Source organism: Rousettus aegyptiacus, unplaced genomic scaffold, assembly GCF_014176215.1.
Source record: "Rousettus aegyptiacus isolate mRouAeg1 unplaced genomic scaffold, mRouAeg1.p scaffold_m13_p_3, whole genome shotgun sequence".
NCBI classification, from domain to species: Eukaryota; Metazoa; Chordata; class Mammalia; order Chiroptera; family Pteropodidae; genus Rousettus; species Rousettus aegyptiacus.
In genome coordinates, this window is record NW_023416306.1 from 27,088,156 (window position 1) to 27,112,575 (window position 24,420).

General features: G+C 43.8%; 1 protein-coding gene across 1 annotated transcript in view; it reads left to right on the forward strand.

The window, feature by feature from the left end:
- ANKS6 (ankyrin repeat and sterile alpha motif domain containing 6) overlaps positions 1 to 23,896 on the forward strand; it is a 46,374-nt gene extending 22,478 nt beyond the window's left edge. The window contains exons 11-15 of the mRNA XM_016146295.2: positions 1,258 to 1,427; positions 8,070 to 8,253; positions 12,782 to 12,849; positions 14,995 to 15,111; positions 20,482 to 23,896. Of these exons, the coding sequence (XP_016001781.2) occupies positions 1,258 to 1,427; positions 8,070 to 8,253; positions 12,782 to 12,849; positions 14,995 to 15,111; positions 20,482 to 20,586 (644 nt within the window). The 3' untranslated portion in view covers positions 20,587 to 23,896. The remainder of the gene's footprint in view (positions 1 to 1,257; positions 1,428 to 8,069; positions 8,254 to 12,781; positions 12,850 to 14,994; positions 15,112 to 20,481) is intronic.
- The last annotated feature ends 524 nt before the right edge of the window (positions 23,897 to 24,420 follow it).

A 24,420-nucleotide genomic window follows, 5' to 3' on the forward strand; every position in this document is an offset into this window, starting at 1 on the left:
TTCTGCATACTATTTTACGGAAGTGGAATAGTAATTTATTGAGCACTTAGTACATGCTGAGCGTAGTCCCAAGCCCTTTAAATGGATGATTATCTTCTTCAGTCTCCCAATAACCTGCGAGGCCAACATCTCCATTTTACAGATGAGGGAAATGGGGTTCAGGAAAGTTAAATAACTTGACCCAGGTCACACCGCTGTGAAGTAGCCAGGCCAGGACCTGAACCCAGGCAGGCTGACTTCAGAGTATAGACCGCTCTGCAGCCTTTTTCTTCTTTGCATGCATCACCATGTCGTGACACCTTTTTGCGTCCATACACCTATATCTACAGCATCTTTTTAATAACCAAACAGCATTCCATTCATGTGAAGTATCTCACACTTTTATATAACCAATTTCCTCTTGTTGAACACTGAGGCCGTTCTAGATTTTTGCTCTCGTAGATCACCAGACTAAGTAATGCCTTCACTCCTCTCTATTTGCCTACTCTGTCAGTGATTTGCTTGACGAAAGTTCCCTCAAATCAGAGTGGTGGGATCAGTGAGTGGGTTTGCCTGTTTTCGAGGCTTTTTATGATGTTTTGCCTTCCTGAACGACACTGTTTATACATGTAAAATACTTAACAGCAGTGCCTGGCACCTGGTAAATGCTCTGTGTTATCGGTGTTCTCCCTCAAGCTCACTCCCTAGCACTGGGTATTATCACTTTCCTTTTTTCTTTTATAATAACTCACGGTTGCTGGTAGGTTTTGGGAAACTGGGCGGGGGAATAATGGCAATCAGGATTCACTCAGGGGAGCTGACATCACTTGAGTATTATAGAATGAGGAAGTTACTGACAAAACTGCAGGAGGAGCCTTGCATGTGAAGCTCCAAAAAGGGGGAGTAAGAAGGTGAGGGAGGAGCCCTGGTGCGGCTGGAAGGCACTGCGTGGGGGGGCATACGCGGGAATCCAGGGCAGAGCAGGCGTCTGTGCCTGCCAGAGGCTGTGGTGCCAGGGGATGGGGAGGGAGCAAGGACAAGCCGATCTTGCTGGCACTGCATCGTTCACCACCTCTTATCATGACACCTTCATCACATGATGGCCACTGCGTCATGGCTGCCTTCTGGTTCTCATGCAGAGTCCTCTTGTGGCCAGCCCTGACCCAGAGCCACATGGGGAGAGGGTCTAGGAAGTGTGGTTCTGGCTCAGCCAAGTCAGCACAGGAAGTCAGCAGTACTCTGGACCCGTGGCAGTCATTCCTATTCCTGTTCCCTCAGGTGGCAGCATAGACAGTGTCCTGTCTCAGATTGCTGCCCAGAGGAAAAAAGCAGCCGGACTATCTGAGCCGAAGCCCAGCCATCGATCAAGTCCTGTTGGGCCAGTGCCTGCTTCCAGCCCGGTTGAGCTCCCCGTCTCCCCCACAGGTGGTGGCGGTCCCAGTGGCAAGGTGCTTGTTCTGTTTCTGTCTCCTCCTCTTAACACTCATAGATTCTGTCCTAACGTGGCCCACATGCTGGGGAATATGGGCGGTGCTACATTTATAGGACAGGGCTAACGACGGGCCCCTTCCAGCAGTCACTCCTGGACTTGCTGAGAAGGGCTGGATCGTGTGAGCAGTCACTGAGATCATACCCTGTGCCCTCCGTCCCCAGCACACATGTTCACTTCCCGCCTGATCTCCCGGGCACTAGCAGGTGCCTCATCCTGCCTTGTGTCGCACACATTTGTTCATTGATGAGAGTAAAAGGGTTCAGAGTATGGGTTCAGGACCAGAGTGCTGAGGGTCAAATCTGAGCCCAAAATCTTTAGCATTTAGGATGGAGCGTGGCCTCTGGTAAGCCTGTGTAAGTGTCAGCTGTAAATGTTACTAGCACTACTTTATTCATGCATTATACACATCTTTGGAGTGTCTGCTCTATGCCTCGTACTGCTAGCAGTGAGGATCCAGCAGTGAACTGGGAGTTTGGTAACTGCTCTCAGGGTGTCACTGTGGATAGAGGCAGTCTCACTTTAGCATGGTAGGGGGCTGTTGTGGAGAAGGGAAGATGCCCTACCAGGCTTGAGGGTGTCAGTGACATCTAAATTGAGACCTAAAGAATGAACAGGCAGATAGACTGGGCAGGGGTGGGGCAGGATGAGAGACTGTTGCAGGGTGAGAGGATAGTGTGTGCAGCACGCCAGAGGCCAGAGTGTGGTAGAGGGGAGGAGCTGAAGGAAGGTCGGTGGGCAGGAGAGGGCCGGAGCCTCACCTCCCTGCTCTGGCACCATTCCCTTCATTAATGCAGCCCTGGAGCTATCCCCACAGCTGTGGAGTTTGCAATGGATTAGAAACCCTAAATGCCTCTCTGGAATGAGAAGTCTTTTAGTATCTTCACAATGCCCCCTTCATCTGGATTGATTGATGGAGGGAGCCCCTAGAGTGTGGGTGTGAACCAGCTCCTCCCCCAGGTCCCCTCCAAGTGCCTTCTCCCAGGGGTGCAGTGAAGCCTATTTCTGCCTCTGAGAGGATCCCAAATCCAGGCATAGCCCCACTCTCCATCATATATTCTAGATCTTAAGCTTTCTTTCCGAGGACAGTTAGATCACCTGAGAGCCTCACCCCTGGACCTTTGCCCAGAAGTGCCTCCAGATTGATGTTTTAATGGATGAATAAGAAATAATCTTTATTTTATGTCCAACCAGAAGAGTTGGTTACACAACTCTTTGTTATTGAAAATCCCTTTTGCAATTGGACCTACATAATTAAGTTCCTTTTACAATACAGCTCCAGGAAAAAGTTTTTCTCTCCTTTTACATTAGCATATTTTCCATTATATCGAAAATTACTTGTGTAATAGGATCTATGTAATTAAATTCCTTTTAGAATTTGGCTCTAGAAAAAATGTCTCTACTGATACTTTGGTACATTTTCTTTCTTCAGTAAGAATTATATGATTATTTCTCATTTTGCCTTTGCTGCTAGGAAACTCAGCCACTCATTAAAGTAAGTTGGCTGGTCTAGGCTTTCATATGGTTAGTTCTTCTTTGTTGCCTAAAATTTTCTGTTTCTATTTTGATGATCTTAATAGATGTGCCGTATTATTAGCTTCCTTCAATTGGTGCTGGAAATAGGCATCTAAGTTGTCAATTATATTAACTTCTATCTCACTTGAGTGCATCTATTATATATAATCTATACACAGGTGTATTCCAATGGAAAGAAAATTGTGTCAAAAGATGCATTCAGGAAATAGTAAACTGGGGAAATGATCCAGTTCGATCATCAGCTTATATTCTTAATATAATAATATGCTGTGATCTTCAGGTTTCTGGGCCCCACCCAGCACAGCTGAATGAGATTCTCGGGACGGGGTTTGGGGAATCTGTCCCCCCACCCTCACCGCAGAGAGTGTTGCAGCCAGCTCAGCCAGGGCTCTTAGAAACCATTGCACTAAATCAAAGGATACCAGGAGTGGGCTTTCTGTCAGTGTCTCCAGCAGCAAAATGAAGACATGAAGTGCTTTTCAAAGACTCCCTTAGGAAGAATTAGAAATTAGTATTCAAAATATGAGCCTCCTGAATCTGGTTTTTGTACTTTGCTTGAAACAAGTACCACTGTAATCGTGGAATATTCACAAGGCATGGCTTCTATCTAGCTCGTTCGTGAATCAGCGCGAAGTGAGCTTTAGGAGGCACAAAATGGGGGGAGTCAGAGTATTTGTCTACACTTCCCAGATCTCTGAAAGCCCAAAGGCCCAGTGGGTATATCAGCTTTCTCTTCCTACCCTAAAACTCAGTAGTTTCAAACGAAAGGCATTTCTTTAGTTTGTCAATCTGTGGGTTAGCAGTGTAGTCTGGACTTAACTAGGCAGTTCTTGTGGTCTGGGGGGGATAACTTACATGTCTGGCTGTTGGCTGAGATGACCAGGATAACTGGGCCATGTGTGTCCACAGGAAGCTTGGATGTGTTCTCATGGCAATGGCTGAAGCCATGAGTTGAAAACCAATCAAGATTTTTAAGCAAATCAGCACACCCAGTGCAGGAGAAAACACAGAATTACGCAGCAAAGGGTATAGATCAGAGAGGAGTGGCGATGAGGCCATTAACACAGTCTGCTACACTGGGGACATAGGGAATCTTTCAGAACATCTTAAATCTTATATTTACCTGCCCCCTCCCCAGTAATGCTGCCCACAGATCCAGAGTATCATGTTTCTTTGCCTTTGGCTGGGATATATCTGTTTTGTAGGGATATACTAATTATCTCCTGCATAATCAGAACCTTTATTATTGAATGTTTTTCTTTATAAGAAAAGCAGAGGGAAGAATTTATTAATAATATAGGTAGCTAAATGACAAAGTGTTTCAAAACCTAAGGGAGAAATTACTTCCCCACCCCCCACCCCTGGGATGTAGTTAGTTAGAAGGGGCTCAGTACCCATATCCAGACATAAAAACTCTTTATCTTAGTCTCCACTATCATACTCAAGATGTCCAGTTGTTAACAAAATTTATGAGACATACAAAAAGGGAAGAAAAACTACACTCCCAATAAACAAAGCAATCATCAGAAGAATCTCACTTAGATATGACTCAGGTATTGGAATTATCTGACAAGGAGTTTAAAAGAACTACTATTAATATGTTAAAGGCTCTAATGTAAAATATGAACACATGTGAGATCATACAGTAACTTTCAGCAGAGATATGGAAACTATAAGAAAGAATCAAGTGGAAATGCTAGAAAGAAAAAAAACACATGACAGAGATGAAGAATGCCTTTGATGGGCTCCTCAGTACACTTGATGCAGCCAAGAAAAGAATAAGTGAACTTGCAGACAGAGCAATAGAACTTACCCAAACTGAAACGCAAAGAAAAAGAGAAGTTAAAGCAAAAACAAGAACAAAAAAGCAGAGCACCTGGAAATTGTGGAGTAGTATCAAATGCTCTCACATATGGTTAATTGCAATTCCCGAAGGAAAAGAAAGAAATGATGGGGAAGAAGGAATATTTTTAAATAATGGCTGAGAATTTTCCCAAATTAATGATAGGTGCCAAACTACAGATCCAAGAAGTTCAGAAAACACTAAATGGGGTAAGTATAAAAGCGAATATACCTAACCATATCATATTTAAACTACTGAGTAAAGAACTTTTAAAGCCCAACAATAAGAAAACAATCAACAAATTAAAAGCATAAAATATCTGAATAGATACTGCATCAAAGAAATCCAGATGGCAAACATATGAAAAGATGTTGAACATCATTAATTGTCAGAGAAATGCAAATTAAAACCTCAGCGAGATAGCACTATACACCTATTAGACTGGCTAAAATTAAAAAATATATATTTTTAAGGTACAGGTGCTGATGAGAATGTGGAGGTACTGGAACTCTAATGCTGGTGGAAATGCAAATTGGTACAGCCACCTTAGAAACACTCTTCACTTTCTTATAAAACGAAACATTGACTTACAGCATGTGCTGTCTGTCTGTCTCCTAGATATTCACCCAAGTGAATTTTTATAAACTTTTGTCCATACAAATATCTGTTGGTGAATGTTAATAGGTTTTTTTTTTTTTTTTTTTTTTTTTTTTTTCCGTAATCACTTCCAGCTAGAAATAGCTCATCAACAGGTGAATGGATAAACTAACCACTGTACATTCAGGCAGTGGAATACTTCTTGGCAATGGTAAGGAATGTGATATTGATAACATGCAATAACTTGAATGGATCTTAAAGGTATTACGTTGAGCCAGACCCAAAAGTCTACATATTGTGTGATTCCATTTATATGATATTCTAGGATAGACAAAACTGTAGGGATGGAACATATATCAGTTACTTTCACGAGTTGGGATGGGGAAAGGATTGACAAGACAGAGACAGCATGGGGAATTTGGAAATGATGGAACTGTTCTGGGTGGTACTCTCTTGGGTGCACAGCTCTATGCACTTGTCAAAACCCATAGAATTGTATGCAACAGAATTATATCTACTGTATGAAAATTAAAAAAACAGGGATGAAAGATGGAATGCAGACTATGACAACAGATTTAACTATATTATGAATGACAAAACACAGTGTAGGAGGTGGGGAAGATCCCATATGTCAAGTAGAGACAATAAAACTAAAGACAAAAAGAACCATACACAAGCACTGTACTTTAGGTGATAAATTTTTTTTCTTACAGGAATATGGGTTAAATTCTAAAACCACTTTACATATATAAGTATATACTAAGGTTGAACAAATAAGTAAATATAATGAGCCCAGTTTTAAACTGTCAAGAGATTGAATTAAAGGGGAAATGCTAGAACCAACCCTTTGGATGTTGAAGTCAGATATGTCAGTATTGAATCAGCATGAATGCATGCTTATAAATAAATACACATGCAGAGGTTGATAGATAAAGTATGGTTATGTGTGTATACATGGGCTGGTATACTTCATATATTTCCTCGGTCTGTCCACTGAGAGGACCTAGAAATAGTGACATCCCGGTAGTGATGAGCAATCTAGAACCCAGATTTTGGTTTCTAAATACCGTTCTCCAATAAAAGATACCAGAGCCTTGGAGAAATAGCTTATTCTAATAGTGAGTTGGTGAAAATGCAGGATGAGCCTGAAGCATTTTGTGGTGTTGGAAAGTAAGGAAATGCTTTAAAGAGAAAGGAAAAAAAAAAAGAGAGAGAAGGCATGTCAAAAGGACACAGGAGCCACCCTGAAAGGTCTCAGTGACTAAGCTGGAATAATTTGAGCAACTATAAATAACAGTAATATTGAGTGACAGCCCAAAGAATAAAATAAATATCTACAAGCCCATACTGAAATGAATAAATAACTGAATAAATGGGAGAGAAGGACCAACTCTTTCCTACCAAAAAATTCCAAATAATAAATGTGTAAGGAATAAGAGAAATAGCAAATTGCCATTAGAATATCATAGTAGTAATTGCTCTAGAAAAGATCCACAAAAAAATGCTAAAATTACTGGGTAAAGCTTTAAGGGGAAACAATATTTAGCTCAAAATATCTGCCCCCGAGTATTTATTAATTATTAAGGGAAAAAATAGCAACTTCTCTGTGGAGAAACCTGACAGACACCTTCTTAGCTAGGTGATGGAGGTTAAAATCGTCAGTAATAAGATACTGATACTTCGTGTCTCCTGGTGCGGTGTGCTAAGAGTGGCATATCACTGCTGTGGTCGTCTACCCTAAAAGCCGTAAGCAGATCTCATTATGGGAAAATGTAAGAGAAACCAAAATTGAGGGACAGTTTTCAAATACCTGACCAGGACTCTTCAGAGGTGTCAAGATCATGAAAGAAAAGGCCAGACTGGGAGCTGTCACAGATTGGAGGAGACTGAGGAGATGTGAGGAGAAGTCAGTGCAACGTGGGCTCCTGGACCAGGTCCTGGATCAGAGTAAGGGTGTTAGTGGAGCGACTGACGAAATCTGAGTCAAGTCTCTAGTTTAGTTAATAGTATGCCCCAGTGTTAACTTCTTAGTTTTGGTCATCGTACTATGGTTATGTAAGATGTTATCATCAGGGGAAGCTAGCTGAGGGAAACACAGGGACTCTGTTCTATCTTTATAATTCTTCTATAAGTTGAACAGTATTTCCAAATAAAAAAGGCTTCTTTAGAAAGGCTAAATCACACACACGCAGACATGGGGAAACTGTGTTTTTTGGTGAAAGGTTAGAAGCAACTGGTTTAGATGAGGAAACATCAAGAGCAGAAAGGGACTTCGTGTATATATAAGCCACACTTCCATTTCAGAGCCAGGTTAACTGAGAGGTAAGGAGACTTGGCCAAGGACACAATGCTAGGAGAGACAGGACTAATCCCAGGTTTCCTGACTTAGTGGGCTGCTTTTTCCATCCCACTCACTGCCTCTGTTTCAGGGGAGGATTCTTCTGTAACTGTTCTACAGTGTTGTTTCTGCTTTGCATGTTTTTTTTTTTTTAAGTAGATTTTTACACTCCTGGTTAGATGTCTTGTTGAGTCAGATATCACCAGTGTTCCCTGTTGTAGGTGTCTGTTTTAATCATTTCTATCATCCAGGTGATAGCTATGTATTTGTCTTATTCCTTTCTGCAGAAACTGGAGATGAGCAAAAGGCCTCCGTCTGGAACTTCCACTACCTCTAAAAGTACCTCTCCTACCCTCACGCCTTCCCCTTCCCCCAAAGGCCATGCAGCCGAGTCCTCTGTGTCCTCCTCCTCATCCCACCGGCAATCCAAGAGCAGTGGAGGCTCTAGTAGTGGAACCATCACTGATGAGGGTGAGTCGCCTGAGAACCCAAAACCCTACTCTTTCCTCTTAACCGTGGTGACTTGGCAGGTGCTTTTCATGGCAGTAGCCATCCTAGGTCAGGTTTATTTGAAACAAACATTTCTCTCCCCTTCCCTGATTCTACCTCGTATTTTTGTCTTCACCGTGTTTAAGATATGGTAAGCTCCTTCAAATACTTTTTCAATGTAGGTGAGTTTTGTTTTTATATGCAAACATGCCCCCTTAGAAATGTTTCCCCAACACCAGTTATGTACCATTCCCTGAACTTTGTACAAATCAATTCTTCCAGTTGCAAGTCATGGAATTTCTACTCAAACTGGTTTAAGCAAAAAGAAAACCAAAAAAACTGATATTTTGTGGGCTTATGTGATGGCAGTGTCTAGGGTGTGCCTCAGGTAGGTCTGGATCCAGGTGTCTTGAGACTATTCTATCCATATATCAGGCTCTCTCCAAGTGGTGGCAAGGATGCCCCCAGCAGCTTCCGGCTTACTTCCTTAGCCACCTCAGCAGAAGGAGTGCCACTTTCTTGCAAAATCCCAAGGGTAAAGGTCATTGGCCTGCCTTGGCTATATTTATAACGACTTGGGTCATTTGCCAATTCTTGCCTACCTCTGTGTCTATGGGGGTGGAATGTGCTGTTGGCCAGGCCTAGATCATGTGTCTTTGGATCCTGAGTCCGGATCTGCCCTGCCCAAACTGTGTGTATTGGAAGAGGAAGAGAAGCAGCTCCTCAAAGGAAAATTAAAGTGCTGTTTCCAGAAAGAGGAGGAGGATGGATATTGGGCAGGCAAAAAGGAGATGTCTACTGCAACCAGGAGAACTTTGGAACCTTCATGCTTGAATCACAAGCCCCTCCCACAGGGATGATGAGAAATGAAGTGGACAGCAGGGCCGGAGCAGAGGCCCCAGGAAAGATAAAGGGAGACGAACAGAAGAATGTTGTCTTTTAAAACTGCCTTTTGGTGGCTTCTGGGAGTAGGGAGGCAGGGAAGAGGTCATGGAGCTTTGGCGAGAGTTGGGGTCCAGGCAGATGCAAATCACGGAGTATGATAGATCAGAGAGGGGAGGAAAATCTCGATGTGTGTGTGAGCCTCCCCAGTGCATTTGCGGGCACCTCCCTGCGGCTGCTGGAAGGAAGTGCTGAGCAGGTTCTGCCCAACAAGTGATAACTTGAAGTCAACTGCACAGGCTCTAGTCTGTCCTGAGTCGATAAATGCATGCCGCCATTGACATCCTCTTTATTTGGGGGCTGCTTTATTGTGTTGTGATACCTAGTACAATCATTTATAAAAGCATTGACTAGCAACCCCATTCCTCCCTAACCACGTTTTCTGTGTGAAGTCTCAACTTTACCACTCATGAATTCTCCCTCCTCAGAGGCTTATAGGAATCAAAACTTCTAAGGTTCAGTTAGGTATTTGTACCCCACTCTTTTTTTTAACACATTCATTATTTTAAAAGGTTTATAGAACCATCATTCGGATGAAAACAGGAGAACCTGACAACGATTTCTTTTTAGATTAATTTCTTTTGCTTAGAGAGCTTAGTTTTCCCTTCTGACATTTCTGGGTCCTGAGACAGTGAGACCCTTGTCATTTGGACATTAGATTGTCACAGGACAGAGGCTTTAGTCCGTCCCCAAACAGTTATTCTTCGTGGTGTTTTTGTGGGGAATGTGTGGCCCCAGTTGAGGACTGCGTGCAGGCCTTTCCTGTGCCTGTCTTTCCATCTGTGTCCCTTTTCTCGCTAGACCCCTCTCGCTGGAAGCAGTGAGGCTTGTCACCTTCTCAGCCTCATGTTCTTTCCATGAAGGCTTCTAGGGCAAGCACTGGATATTGTAACCTGTGCTGGGCGTTAGGATAACTCGCAGTCAGCCTGGGGAGTCAGATACGTTCAACGTTATCACATTCAATGAGTGTAACCCCAGGTGGGATGAGACCTGTGTGAGCAGCAAAGTGCAGAGTGCCATGGCGGGCGTCCCTGAAGAGCGGGCGTTTGGGCTGGGCCACGCGGGCCGAGCAGCGATGCGGCAGTGGTGGGCCACAGCTGATTGTTACGTTTATAGGAAATATGTAAGCTGGTGATTAAACAGCTGTTAAGAGTCAAATTACAACACTAAAATATTAAAAAATAGACAAAAAAGGAAAAACAAAAAAAAAACCCATGAACTTATATTAAATATAAAGGTACATAGTATTTAAAATTTTTATTTGCTGATTTTCAGTGCATTTTACTAATATCTGTGCTCTTGAGATTTTATCTCCTTTTATCCGTATGGTAAGAATATTATATAATGATGGATTACTTCTGTGCATCTATTCCCAATTCCACCTTTAGGAATGTTACTTTGGTAGGTTGAAGTTGGCTATGATGGGAGGTGAGGGTGGGGGTGGTATTTATACCATGGAAATCAGTGAACATCAGCAGTCAGGACTTGATTTATTGTTTTATAGATCATCTAGACATAATCTAGACAGTGATGAAGAGAATGTTATTTATGCAAGTTAAATGTAAAAGTGTCATGTCTGTAGCTGCTGTATTGTGAATAGCACAAAAATTGAGAAAATATTCCTCTAGGATTTGAAATTGTTTTCTGATTCGGCACGGTCACTCACATGAAGTTTTAGTATACGTCTTCGTTGTTTCTTTTCATCTCACATGTTCACGTAAACGGAGCTATCAGCTAGCCTTCACGTTGGAACCGCGCTCGTAGCCATGGGTATAGGAGTAAGGCAAAAATCCGTGAAAGAATTCAGTGAGATGCCAGCAGTACAATGAAAACATTGGCTATGTGGAATTTATAATAGAGTATTGAATGATTTATTATTATGTGTAAGTTGTATGTTACATCTTCTTTATATCAGTAAAATCTGCAGTAAACTTACGTACCTCCATATGTGCATACATTTCCCCCAAGAGCCAGTTGTTAAACATTTGCTAGCACACCACCGTGGAGAGAGACTGCATGCGGAGGGAGCAGCAGGATCAAAGGTTTGGTGTCACGAAGCTACAGTGGATTCTGTCTGGATTGGGACTCGATTCATCTCATATATCTGAGCTCAGTAGCAGCTCTTCTGAGAAGGCTTCTCCAGCTCCTTGGGCTGGGTCAGTTGTCCTCTCTGATCCCAGAGTTCTTTGTTCATGGCCTTCACACTAGAACTCATCACCAATGGGAGAAGTGCCAGAGCGGTATGCACAGCACAGGCCTGGTAGCCAGACCGTGGGTTTGAACCCCTGCTCTGCCGTGCGGAAGCAACAAGACCCACCCAAGATATGGTGCCTGACCTTTCTGTGCCTTGCTTTCTCATCTGTAAATGAGGATAGTAATAGGGTCTGTCTCGTAGGGTTGCCATTAAGAGCAAATGGGTCTTCCAGGACAGGTTACTGGATGGTGAGCAATGTGCATCAGCTGTCACCCTCTTCGTTGTATCTTCCCAGGCACACAGAGCTCCTGCACAGCAGGGACCTTCCCATCCTTGCATTCCCAGCATACAGTAGGCACGTTAGTAGCCATCGCTCAGTGAGTGAATAAAAGAAGGAACTCAGGCCTTCTCCCCTCCAGTCTGCTCTTCTGTGAACTGCGCCCACTGCCCCAGAACCTTTGCACTTACTGTTCCCTCTGCCTGATGCTACCTGCTACCCTTTCCTTTGATATCCGCACATCTCGCTCCTTCATTTAGTGCTCAGATGTCCCTTTTAAAAGAGGCTTTCCCTGACCACCCTTTATAAAGCAGCATCCTCTACGCTCTGTTTGCCTGCCCCACGCATTTGCATTCTCCGCCGCCTTTGGCCTATCAACCTACTTATTGTCTGTTTTGGCCCCTGTTGAATCTCTAATGCCTAGTCTGGTGTTTATACTTACTGAATATGCGAATAAATATTTCTTCAAGCCCCCAAGATGCCGGTCTTGTTTTCTTTATTTACTCTTCCTGCTACGATATCTGGATACCCCAAATCTGTTTTCTCCCCTGGTTTCCGCCCCTTTGGCTCTGCTGCTCCACTGAGATGTGTCCTTCCTTTGAGAGGCCCGTAGACTCTGCACACTTGAGCCAAACCCTGACTCTTCTCAAGCCCTGTTCTCTTCAGTTCCTTCTCTGACTAACTGAGGACTTGCTGGCATTATTAACATATACTGCAGACGCAGTGGCCAGCAGTCAAGAAATCATGGTTAAAAACTGTTCTTGGACAGAAGGCGGAGCTTTAGTCCCAGCATCTGGAACTCTGAGAACTTGGTTGCAGCTGTTGGAGAGTCAGCCTGCCCACGACACGTCCCTGTCTTCTGTCTTTATAGCTCACCGTGCGGCTTTGGTTGATGCCCAGGGCCTGCCCTGAGGGGAGGAGTGTGGCCTCCAGTTTCACATGCAAGCGCGCAGCTTAGATCTGCTTTCTGTGGTGGGCTTTCTTGTAGAATTTCATATGAAAAGAGATTACCACTGCTTTATGAAAGTTCGAAGATCACTCTTTTGATACATTTGCTGTTCTAAAATGTCTTATTTTTACATCTTTCCCTCTTGAAGATGAACTGACTGGAATCCTTAAGAAATTATCACTTGAGAAATATCAACCCATTTTTGAGGAGCAAGAGGTAAGGATGTTCTTTTTGAGTGTCAATTTAAATCTTACTGTAAAAATAAAAGTCTAAATATGTGGATTTTCATTCTGCTAGTCTAGATTGATCTTTTTCACGGAGACAGCTGAAGAAATAGAATTCATGCACATTTAATTCGGTTCATTACAGTGAAATCCTGGAGACCTTTTGGCTTGTTTTGTTGTAATAGAATTTTTGTAATTTTGAGCACTGTTCTCTCTCATAAAGTTTGTCTGGCAGCCTTTTAGTTTTAAAGCGGGTCAAAAGCAAATCCTAATGAATCTGTGTTAAATGTCTGGATATAGAGTGTGTATTAATCTAAGTATTCCTATTTGTTTAAAAGCACTCACAATCACATATTTAAAATATTGCCGTTCTGCAGTTTGGCATTTTCTCAAAATGATAAACATAGAGTTACAGTATGACCCATCAATCCCACTCCTAGGTATACACCCAAGAGAGTTAAAAACATGTCCATACACAGAAGTTCATAGCAGCACTATTCATAGTAGCCAAAAAGTGGAATCAACCCAAATGTCCATCAGCTGATGAATGGATAAACAAAATGTGTCATCTCTGTACAATGGAATGTAACTTGGCATTAAAAAAGGAACGAAGCACTGACACATGCTACGACATGGATGACCCTCGAACACATGATGCTAAGTCAAAGAAGCTAAACACAAAAGGCCACATATGGTATGATTCCATTTATATGAAGTGTCCAGAATAGGCAAATCTGTAGAGACAGAAAGTAGATTAGTGTTTGCCAGGGAATACAGGGAGGAGAGAATGGGGAGTGATTGCTAATAGGGATGAAAATGTTCTAAAATTAAGTATGGTGATGGTTGCACAACTCTGTACTAAAAATCTTTGAATTGTGCTCTTTAAATGGATGAATCGTTTGGTAGGTAAATTATATCTCAATAAGCTGTTAAGAATTTTTCATTTTGTTCACATAAATACAGTAGTAATCACAGGAATCACCCATTGTCCCCGACCAGCTTGAGATGCAATTGAGGAGGTTTTGTATTTTGGTTCAAGAAACAGACCGGGGTGCCGTGGCTTTCTTCCTTGGTTTGCTTTCTCCCCTATCTTTCCTGCCTCCTTGGCGTTTTTGAACTTGAGCAGTGATTTTTCTTGTCAAGAAAATCTTTCCTGATTTTCTTGCTAATGGCTGCCTACTTTTGTTTGTCATGTTCTGTGCCTTCTGAGGAGCTGGCCATGGGGACTGGGTATGGGGTTTCTGCCACAGGTCTGGGTGGTGGGGAATGGGGAGAGTCCTGCAGGGCCAGGGAACAGGTGGTTTCAGCCAAAACCGTGTCACTTTTCCGTTCAGCCCCTCAGCCCCTCATGAGCTGTAAAGCCCCAGAGGAGCTAGTTATCGTAGAGGTGGGGGATGTGTGCATCTCAGAGAGAGCTTGGGGTTGGAGACCCTTCCCCACTGTCTCAAACCTGGTTCAAGACTTTTTTTTAATCGAGAATTTGAAAGTGACTATTAAAGGAGAGAAGGAAAGACGGGGTGGGAGCTATTTCTCCCGGAGCTGAGGTGCAGGTGGGATGACAGAAATGTTGGGGTTTCTCCCGTGGAAACCAAGGGCTGTATGGCTTCGAGGTGCCCTTATTCAGAGCCTTTCTCTGCCTCGGTTCTCCATGGCTCTTCTTTTCTTATCGCTTTTGCTTGTTTATTTTTTCACTCTGTCTTTCCACAGTCTGCATCTCTTGTCCTCTGGGGGGAGACGTGGTGAGTACCACCATATACCCACATTTTCTGTGCAGTGGCCGATATTGTTAAAAGTGTAGCTAAACTGGAATTCACTTTCTAATAGCAGGACTTGCATTTTTACCCCTCTAGCCACTCAGATTACTGCCTTGGAGACTTTCCCTACTTGTTTCATTTTCAGGGTCTTTCAAAGTGTACCTACTTATCCTGAAAATCCCAGGGCTAGAGCTGAGGAGAGTTACTTCTTAATGATGCTTTCAACTAAACTTTTAGCATAAAGCCAGGAATGGGAAAGAGTCATAATTAATTCACTACTAATAAGCACTAATAGCTCATAATCATGATATTCCTGTTGTGGTTGGGAAAAAAGAGGTGTGGCATCAAGCAGATGGTAGCGAATCCCCCTTCTTTCTTCCCAGGTGGATATGGAGGCATTCCTCACGCTTACCGATGGTGACTTGAAGGAGCTGGGTATTAAGACAGATGGATCCAGGCAGCAGATCTTGGCAGCAATTTCTGAACTGAATGCAGGCAAGGTAATGTTCAACCTTCCCCCCACCGCCCCCTATTTCAAATAGCTGAGAGCTTCACTAGGATCTTAGGCCCTCGGTATTCCCAAGGACCTTTGGAGTTTAATTGCATCTCTGGCATATCTGGCAGAGGCTGGCTCCACTTGCATGCTTCTCATGACCGAGTGCTCACTACCTATCAGTGTAGCCTGTTTCTTTTCTCTTCCTGTAAGGTTGTTTCTTCTTAGATTGAGCTAAAATAGTCCCTCCAGTAATTTCAATCCATGGGGCTGGATTTTGCCCTCCAGAGCACAAAGGAAGGAAAGACGTTGATTAAGACGTGCCCTTGGGTCAGGCTGACCTGCCTTTGAATTGCAGTACCTCCACTTACTCGCTGTATTCACCTGGGCAAGTCATGAACCTCTCTGAGCCTTGCTTTCCTTGTCTGTAGGGTCGGGGTGATGGCATTGTTACCAAGACTAAAATGCTTAGCAGAGCTCCTGGCACTGTTGCCAATAACAACATCAATCACTGTTGTTATTGTTGGTATCCTCTATTTTTGTCTGATGTTAAATTTCTGTTTCATCAGCTTTAAAGCTAAGGATTAGCAGTGCCCTTCCCCCCACCCCCAACACACACACCCCAAAAGGCACACACATATAAAAAATAAGCAAGCAAAAAACATGAAAAGCGAATCACACTTTGCAGACATTAGTCGTTTAATTGCTACTGGGCTGGTCGCACTCTTTTGCCTTCTGCTTTTTCCCCTAATATGGGCTGGATATTTGTGTCTCATTCCAACTTGCTTATTTGTTGTTTTACACACTTTGCCTGATAGCGCCCCACTTGTTGCGCGGTAGTGCCTTGTCTGGGATTAAGCCATTGTAAATACTGCTGTCATGGACATCTCTGCCTCCTTTCTTTTTCCTCTGTCGTTTTGTTCCTCAGGCAGTGTTTCACAATACGAGGTTATGTCCGAGAGTGTGACTGGTTTTATGGTTCTTTCTATATATTGCTAGAAATGCGCAGAAATATCGAATAGGCTTGTAGCACCAACAGCAAATAAATATTCCTGTAGCACTTTTTCATTTACAGGCCACTTTGTATACATTTCCTTAATCTGGCTCAGTTGATCCTGAGGACCCTTCTTCCTCCTGGCCTCCAGAGGCCAGATGTGTGAGCCAAGGTGAGGATGGAGGTGGGGAAAGCCAGGCTTAGGTCAGAGAAGATTCTAGATGTACAGCCAGTGAAGACCATGGAAGCGTGGGAGGACATAGAGCAGCTGGGAGTCCCTAGAGCCTGGACTGGGCTTGGTAGATGGTAACTACTAATGTTTCCGGAACCTCCCCTCTGCCCCTGGTGGCCCTGGCCTCCTTTGCCTAGGATCACAAAAGGAAGACAGACTAGACTATTTGGAAAAATCTTAGGAAACTTAACTGGCATCATCATGGAGTGGACAGTGTGACATCTAGAGAAGCTTGGATCCAAAGGAGAACATTTTTCTTAAAGTTTATATAGACGGGAATCTTTTTTTCATTTTTCTCTCTAATTCATCCCCTTCCCCCACTGCCCCCCAAACCCTTGCTCTATTGCTATAACGGTTCTGTAGCTTATACTAAGCAGCTCCATCTAGAGACACAGAAGTGACAGCTGTTGGTAGTTATCTTAGTTGGTTTGGGCTGCATAACAAAGTACCGTAGGCTGGGTGACCTGTAAACAATAGAAATGTTTCACACTGTAGAGGCTGGAAGCCTAAGAACAGGGTGCCATCGTGGTAAGTTGTGGTGTGGGTCCCCTTCCAAGCTACAGACTGTCAACTTCTCATATGCCCTCGCATGGCAGAGAACAGAGAGAAGCAAGCTCTCACCTGTCTCTTCGTATAGGGGGCACTGATCTCATCACGGGAGCCCTACCCCGCTGACCTCATCTTAGTATAACCACCTCCCAATCACCATTACATTGTGGGTAGGGTTTCAACATAAGAATTTGGGGGACACAAACATTCAGTCCATAACAGTGGTCTTCCTCATGGAGGCCCCAGCTGACCAGCTCCCAGCTAAGAGACCCTGGTGCTTCTGACATAACAAGACATGGGGACTGCTTAATCCCACCCATGTCCTTCCACAGGCAGCATCCAGCCTGCAAAGTCAGGCAATTCCACACAGAGATAGGTGCAAGAGGAAGGAGAGGGTCTAAACTAATCACTGGAAAAAAGAAAGGCCATGTTATTCTGTGGTAAATAGCACCAAAATCCTATGGAAATAAGGGCCATGTATCATAGTGTGTTGTAGAGCCAAGGCATGGTTAGGAGAAATTTAATATTACAAAAACAGGTTCATCTTCTGTTCTACCTTAGGTTACCACTGCAACTACATGCTGGTTCTTAGAGCAAGGAAGTCCTCAGGCTGAGGTGGCTTCCAGGAGCTATTTGAATGCCTTGGGCCTTGTTCTGGGCTGGACCGGCCTGACCCTGACTGCAAGGGCTTCTGCCTCTTTCTTGATTGCTAGAGGGCAGGCACTTTCCTTTTTAACATTCATCCCTTTTCTTTCACAACCCAGTCTTGGCCCAGAGAGTATCTGTTGTGGCTCAAATACTCTGTACACCTTTGAGAACCCAGACCAGGACATGTGAGAGAAGGGAGGCCCAGCTTTCCTTGCCTACCAGTGTCTAACTAGCTGTGGTCCACAGCATGCTGGAGGGTAGTGGAATCAGTTTCGTGGTTCACGAGAAGCATTTTGAAAAACAGTAGAAAACATCAACATTCTTTGCAGGTTGGAAGTGTAAAATTTGTTTCTGTTGTATAGATTTATGTGTAATGGGGTTGTGATATAAAATATTTCTTACACGGTCAAAAAAAAAGTTTGAACATCTTTAACTTAAATTAAAAAAATATATATATATATTAACTGAAAACCTGGCTCAGCCCTAAAAAAAAATCAGTAAAGCACCATCGACCCTCAGCCTGCAAGCCATGTAACTTCTGCATAACCCATTCTAGTATGCAAATTGTGATATATTTACAAGTCTGCTTATTGGTTTCTTAGTTTCACACAGTTTTATGTATGTTGGAGAAGGTTACCCAGAAATAATGACCTTCATTTCACCTTTAGCTGGTCCTACGCCATTGATTGATTCTTTCTGTTCCCACTTTTTGTGATTATCAAAGCAGTGCATATTCATTTTACTAAATCTGCACAGTACCCCAAAGGTGAATTTTTAAAGAAATCACGATCCAACCACCCAGACCCCAATGCTGTTCACATTTGGGAAGATCGCTCTGCAGTGTTTTGTGCCAAATGTTTTTCTTTATGTGGCTGAGATATATTTGGATATATAATTTTACAGCCTACTTTCTTCATTTAACATTAAATATATGCAGTTACCCATGTCATTAAGAGCTCATTTTAATATAGTAAATTTGCATGGATGTACTAAAATTATTATTTTTTTAATTCCTACTTGTTGGATATGTAGATATCCAAACTTTCTATAAATAGTGTTGCAGTGGGCAACTTTGTGTATAAGGCATTCTAGTTATCTGCTCAAATAGATGTTTAAAAGTAGAATTGCAGAGTCAGAGAGTCTAATTCAAGGTATATGTTACCACTTACTAAATTACTTTCCAGAAAAAGCCAGTGAGCATCCCCGCTAGCTGTGGGTGTGAGAGTTTGGTTTGTTTTATCATTTTTATTAATATGAAAGGCCAAAAAAAAGTGCCTTATTTTAATTTGCATTTCTTTAACTATTAGGTAGACTGAACACTTTTTTCTTCTATGAATGGCCGTTTTTTTCCTTTTGAGTATTATCAGGCAGGTGCTTTCAAACACGGGTTTTTAAAGGGCAATTATCATTATCATCTTCAATCAGTTGAGGATGCAGGACCAATTATGGTTTTCATCATCCACTGCTCCCACCTAAGGTTAGGAGGCAGAGAATACTGGAACCCTGTCTGGCCCTGACCTCATTTTTCAGGCAATTAAGGCTAAAGCCGTGTTTAATAATGACTGCTGTCACCCCTCCTATTTATTTTTTTCTTTCTCTACAGTTTGCACAGTGTCACCATATAACATTATCTGAGGTTGAGCTTCAGCACAGCCCCAGCATGTAACATTATCCCCATTTTACAGACACAGATACTCACAGCAGGAAGTCATGCCTGGGATGTCCCCACTAGTGAGCAGTGGAGTGGGGACTCAGGGTCCTCTGACCCCATATCTGCTTCTCTGTCCTATGCCCTGCAGCCTTCAGGTTTCTGTTGGTGGGATTCTGACAGCATTTTTTTAGCTTATTTAAAATGACCTGGAAGGATTGGCCTGAAGGGAAACTAATCACTGCCCTCTCTGGTGTATTGGAGGCCATATCAGTGCTAGAGGTCACCACCTGGGAGTCTGCAGAGGGACATCTCAGGATATGGGGAGTTCCTGAAATGAAAGAAGAGAAAATATGAAGTCTGGGCTCATTCAATGCATTTTTTTGTTCCTTTTCACTCCTGGCAGAGAACAATCTGCCAGAGAGTATTCATTTTTAATTTGCTTTACATTTGACCACATTGACTTGGTTGGTTTTCAAAATATATGTTTAATCCACACTACTGCCCTCTGAGGGCAGGACCTGAAGACCTCCTGCTGTCTACACAGGGTCTGATGCAGCTGTTATTTAGGGTACTATAATTATCTCCTTCTTATAGATGAGGAAACCTTAGCCCAGAGAGATGAAGTATCTTGCTCAAGGTCACCCTACTAGTAAATGAGACAGACGGGATTTGAACCCAGGCTCTTTATTCCCGTCTCTCTTCCTAACCTGTCTATCACTGGCTCATGGCCAGGTATTCAGTGAAGATGTTCTCTGTACTTAAAGGAATATCCACATCTCCCCTCTTCCTATCTCAAAATGTGTGTGCAAGAGGGGAGGTGGGGGAGGTCTAGCAGGAATAGGATGGAAAATGAATTACTGACTTCTTTGGAGCAAGGGAAAGTAAGGCCATTCAGACTTTCTGTAGCAGAAAGAAGTTTGGATGTCACTGAATTCCCTGGAAATCTGAGGGCTGGGAAGACGCACAGTGAGGCAGGGGCGGAGACCTCCATTTCAGGCTGTGTGACCCAGGGCAAGTTAGTTCTGTTTCCTGGGCTCTGCAGTCCGTCCTCGTCTCTGGGGGTTTGGACTCCTGTATCTCCAGGGCCTCTCCAGCCCTTGACATGCTGTGATTGGGGTGCTATAGGAGAGTCTGACTCAGTGTTTTTATTAAACTTGATACTCTCTCGGTTAGGTCATGTATTTTCCCCAAGATGCCCATGGGTTTTTGAAGTATGAGTTGAGCATTAACAACACTGTGTCATTTGGATTAATGGTTAAAAGATTTAACAAGACTTTGTGTCTGTTTTCAATTTCTTCCACAGGGACGTGAGAGACAAATTTTACAGGAAACCATTCACAACTTCCATTCTTCCTTTGAGAGCAGCGCCAGCAATACTAGGGCCCCTGGAAATAATCCCTGTACATGATCCTCCTTCCTGTGGTTACCAGTGTGAGCTTTCTGAATTTCAGTACTGTCTTCACACAGCCTGTGTTTCAGCCACCTTCAGCTCTTCCCCATTCCCTAAAACACGCCATGCTTTGTCACCCTGTGTCTGGGTCACACTATTCTCTTTGCCCAGAACACCCGTTTTCCCTTCCCTGCCATAGTAGTTGGTGGTGCTTGTTATTGTAACAAACTAACACAGTAGAGACTTATTCTTATACAAAGTCCAGTATGGCTGCTTCTGCTTGGCCTGGTGGTTTTACACAGTGATATGGGGACCCAGCTCCTTTCATTTGTGGCTCTGCTGTTCTCAGGGGCCTCAGACTCTTTGCTTCTGGCAGAAGGAGAAAGGGATGGTGAAGAAGGCACAGCCATTTCTTAACTGCCTGGCTCTTAACTGCTCACATTCTATTGGCCCCTCCTACTCACATTCCATTGGTCACCAGTAGTCACATGGCCCCTGGATGCAGAGGACCTTGGGAAGTGTAGTCTTTGTTCAGGTAGTGGCTTCACAGCAACGATTGTATACCTAGATGAGCAGTGCATGTTTTGGCAGGAGATTAGCCTTCTCTGTCATGTCTTCCCTTAAAACTTCTAACTTGTCTCTCCCAGTCCAAGTCACCTATCAAATGAAGCCTTTTTTGACTTCCTTACACAGAACCAGCCCCTCCAGCCACTATTGCTTTGCATATAACTCTGTTCTAGCACTTAACTGCACCTACTGCATACAACATACAACAGGAGTGTAGGGCGTGTATGTTGAATGCATTTTTCTTTATTGCAAAGGTAGCCTTTTATGTAGGAATAAAGAGGAGGCTCATTGAATGATCTTGAGGGACCCCTTCTTTCCGGCCATTAGTTTCCTCATCTGTGGTCAGGCAAGATGATGCTCTGATAGTCCACACTGCTCACCGTAGGGCTTTCTGCACTTCAGTGGGAGCAGAAGACCGATGCATTATGGAAGGACTTCAGTGTTCACATTTTCTAGACAAAGAAGCAGAAAATTTGGAATTTCCTCTAAACCCCATTAATGGGATGTCTCTCAAAAGGGCATCAGCCCATGTAGTTTTCTACCATGTTAAATCAGAAGGACTTTTGACTTTTAAATGTAGTAGCTTTTTGAAGTGTTTTCAAGTGAGTAATTCATACATCCAACACTTGCCACATTTCTATTTTGCTGGGTGTCGGGGATACAAAGACAAGCCAGAGCCAGTCCCCACCCTTGAGGACATCAGCATGCAAGAAAAGACATGAACGGATGATCCATTCCAACCTCGTGAGGCAGCATGGTGGAGTGGAAAGAGTTTGCTCTCTGGGCTAAGGCTCAGAGTTTAAGTCCAGCCCTGCACTGGCCAGCTGTGTAGCCAGGGACGGGTTACATAGCCTCTTAATTGGAGCTTGGAGCCAGTTTCATAAAGTACTTGGTCGGTGGGATGGACCCAATAGATGGCAGCCTTCGCAGAATTCTAATCTTCACCATGAGCTCTGCCAGCCACCAATTCCTGCTCCAGCGGCTTTCAGAGGAAGTTGTTTTCACATTGCCCAGAGCCTAACCGTGTTCTCCCTCTGCCCGTCAATCCAGTTGGTGCTGTTCCTTCATCCTCCCACTTGCTAAAGCCAACTTTCCACATGATTGGAGAGAAAAGATTTCATTTTAGCCATCCCTGACAGACGTCTTTATAATTGTTCCTCAAGTCCCAGCCTTGTTTAAGTAGACAGCCGTTGGGCATCTGCTGTGTGTGGCAGCTCGACTTCAGTGTCATCCTTTCTCACTGCCACCCTGGAAGCCAGCACCGTTTAACCCCATCCTGCACACTGGGGAAACAGACATGGAAGAGCGAAGCTGCATGCCTATTACATACCCAGAAGGAGCAGAGCTGGCTTAGAACTGTCTGGTGGGCTTCTGAGCCTGTGCTTTTTCCATGGACTCCTAGAGGGTCCTGGAGCTAGAAGCCCCAGGGATTTTTGCTGATTTAAAGAACTCACATCTTCAAGGGTTATGGACAGGCCTAGGGCCATTTGCCCATGAAATAGATGGCCCTTGAGTTATGTGCTTTGAGGTTCCGTGACAATTTTTCGCTGTTGTCCTGTTCTTTTCATAAGCTCAGTATTTGTGCAGCCTCCACTCAGGTAAGTTTGATTGAATGCCCACAATATGCAAGAGCTATGCTGGGTGTCAGCTTTCTACAAATGCAAACCTCCATGATTCCTGATGACCCCAGACAGAGCAAGGCTGATTATTCCCATTTTTCAAATGGGAAAACTAAGGTTCAGAATGGATGCTTCTCATTGTTTTCACTGGACTCAAGTAATTCTAGGGCTTTTTCTCCCAAGCAATTTCTGTGCTGGTTAGTGAGAGACCTCTGGCACCTTTTCTGGGCCATAATCCCTTTTCTGGTGATCCTTCTCACTTCACATGTGTCCCTGCCTCCAGGAGGCTATTATCCTCTGCAGTGTTTCCCTCGCTTGATGACCTTCATTAGCATTTTCCCAACTCTGTCTCTTGGAAGACTAGTTCCACTGGATGTTAATAGGCTTTTAATAAAGAAAAACAAAGAGGGGTATATATGAAAATGTGGCATGAGACTCTGTGATCAGGTTTAGCAGCCCAGTCACACGATTGTCTGCTGCAGGACATCTTAGAACCTTCAGGAGGCTGATGTGTTTCGGGCTGCTCGAAGGGAGCGACGTGGCTTGTAGCATTTCCCACACATTTAATTACAAAATGCTCTTTCATGGTGCTCTTGCAAGATGGGTTTCTTGGACACCAGCAGGGAACCTTTGACTGGGATAGTGGCAGCCATGAGGCCTCACAGCCCCTGGGAGTGGGCCAAGGGGATGCTCAAGGACTTCATTTGAGCCAGGAGTGTTTGGTAATGGCTGCTTCTCTCCCCTGCAGCTCTCTGCAGAGGGGGCCTGCTTGACAGTGAGACAAGGTGAGCGGGTTCCGTGACTTTGAGATGCTAGGAGGGCGCTCCCTCTTGCAGGGGGGAGGGCACTGTTTTCCAGTGTTAGTGCAGTGTCCTGCTTGGCATTGCTGGGTGTCCAAGCCCTGCCCCCCAATGGCCAGGGGAAGGCTACGCCTCCTTTATTCAGCGCCAGACTATTACATGGAGGCTGGCTAGTTACAAGGAAGATGTTTAGTTTTTCCTTTATTGAACATTTAACCAGCTATCCTGTCCCTACCCCATGCTGATGGTTTGGATATAGAGATGAAAACACTTGTCTCTGCCCTCAAGGAACCCACAGTATCTTAGAAGAGACAAACACGTAAATAAAACGTTGCAGCATTGTGTGAGGAGTCTTGTAATAAATGTGTGTACTAAGTTCACAGCTCAGAAAATGTCATCAGTGATGGCTCAGGTTTGGCCTGGACAGAAGGGGCCAGAGCTCGAGCTGGTCTAAAAAAAAGGGTAGTGGAGAAGAGAAAGGATAGTATGTGCAAAGGCAGGCAGCATATCATATTTGTGGATTGAATATCATCAAGAGTAAGTTAGATGCCTGTTTTTCTGATTTCTGATCCTTTGACTTGTGCAAAGCAGTTTTTCGTCCTGGAAAGAGCCGTGGTTCTTGTGTCAGCCCTAGCATGGGTTTTGGCTCAGCCACTTCTTACTGGGTAACATCAGGCATGTTTTTTTCACTCCTGGAGCCTCAGTTTCCCTTTTGGTTACAAAGGATAGCACTCCCCAAGGTGCTGAGGATCAGCAAAGATCAGATGAAGGTGAGAAAGTCCTTTTCACACTGTGTGGAGTTTTTGCAGAAGTGAGAACTCTCCATGGTGGTTGCCTATGTGAAATCCCCTTTTCCCTCTCCCATC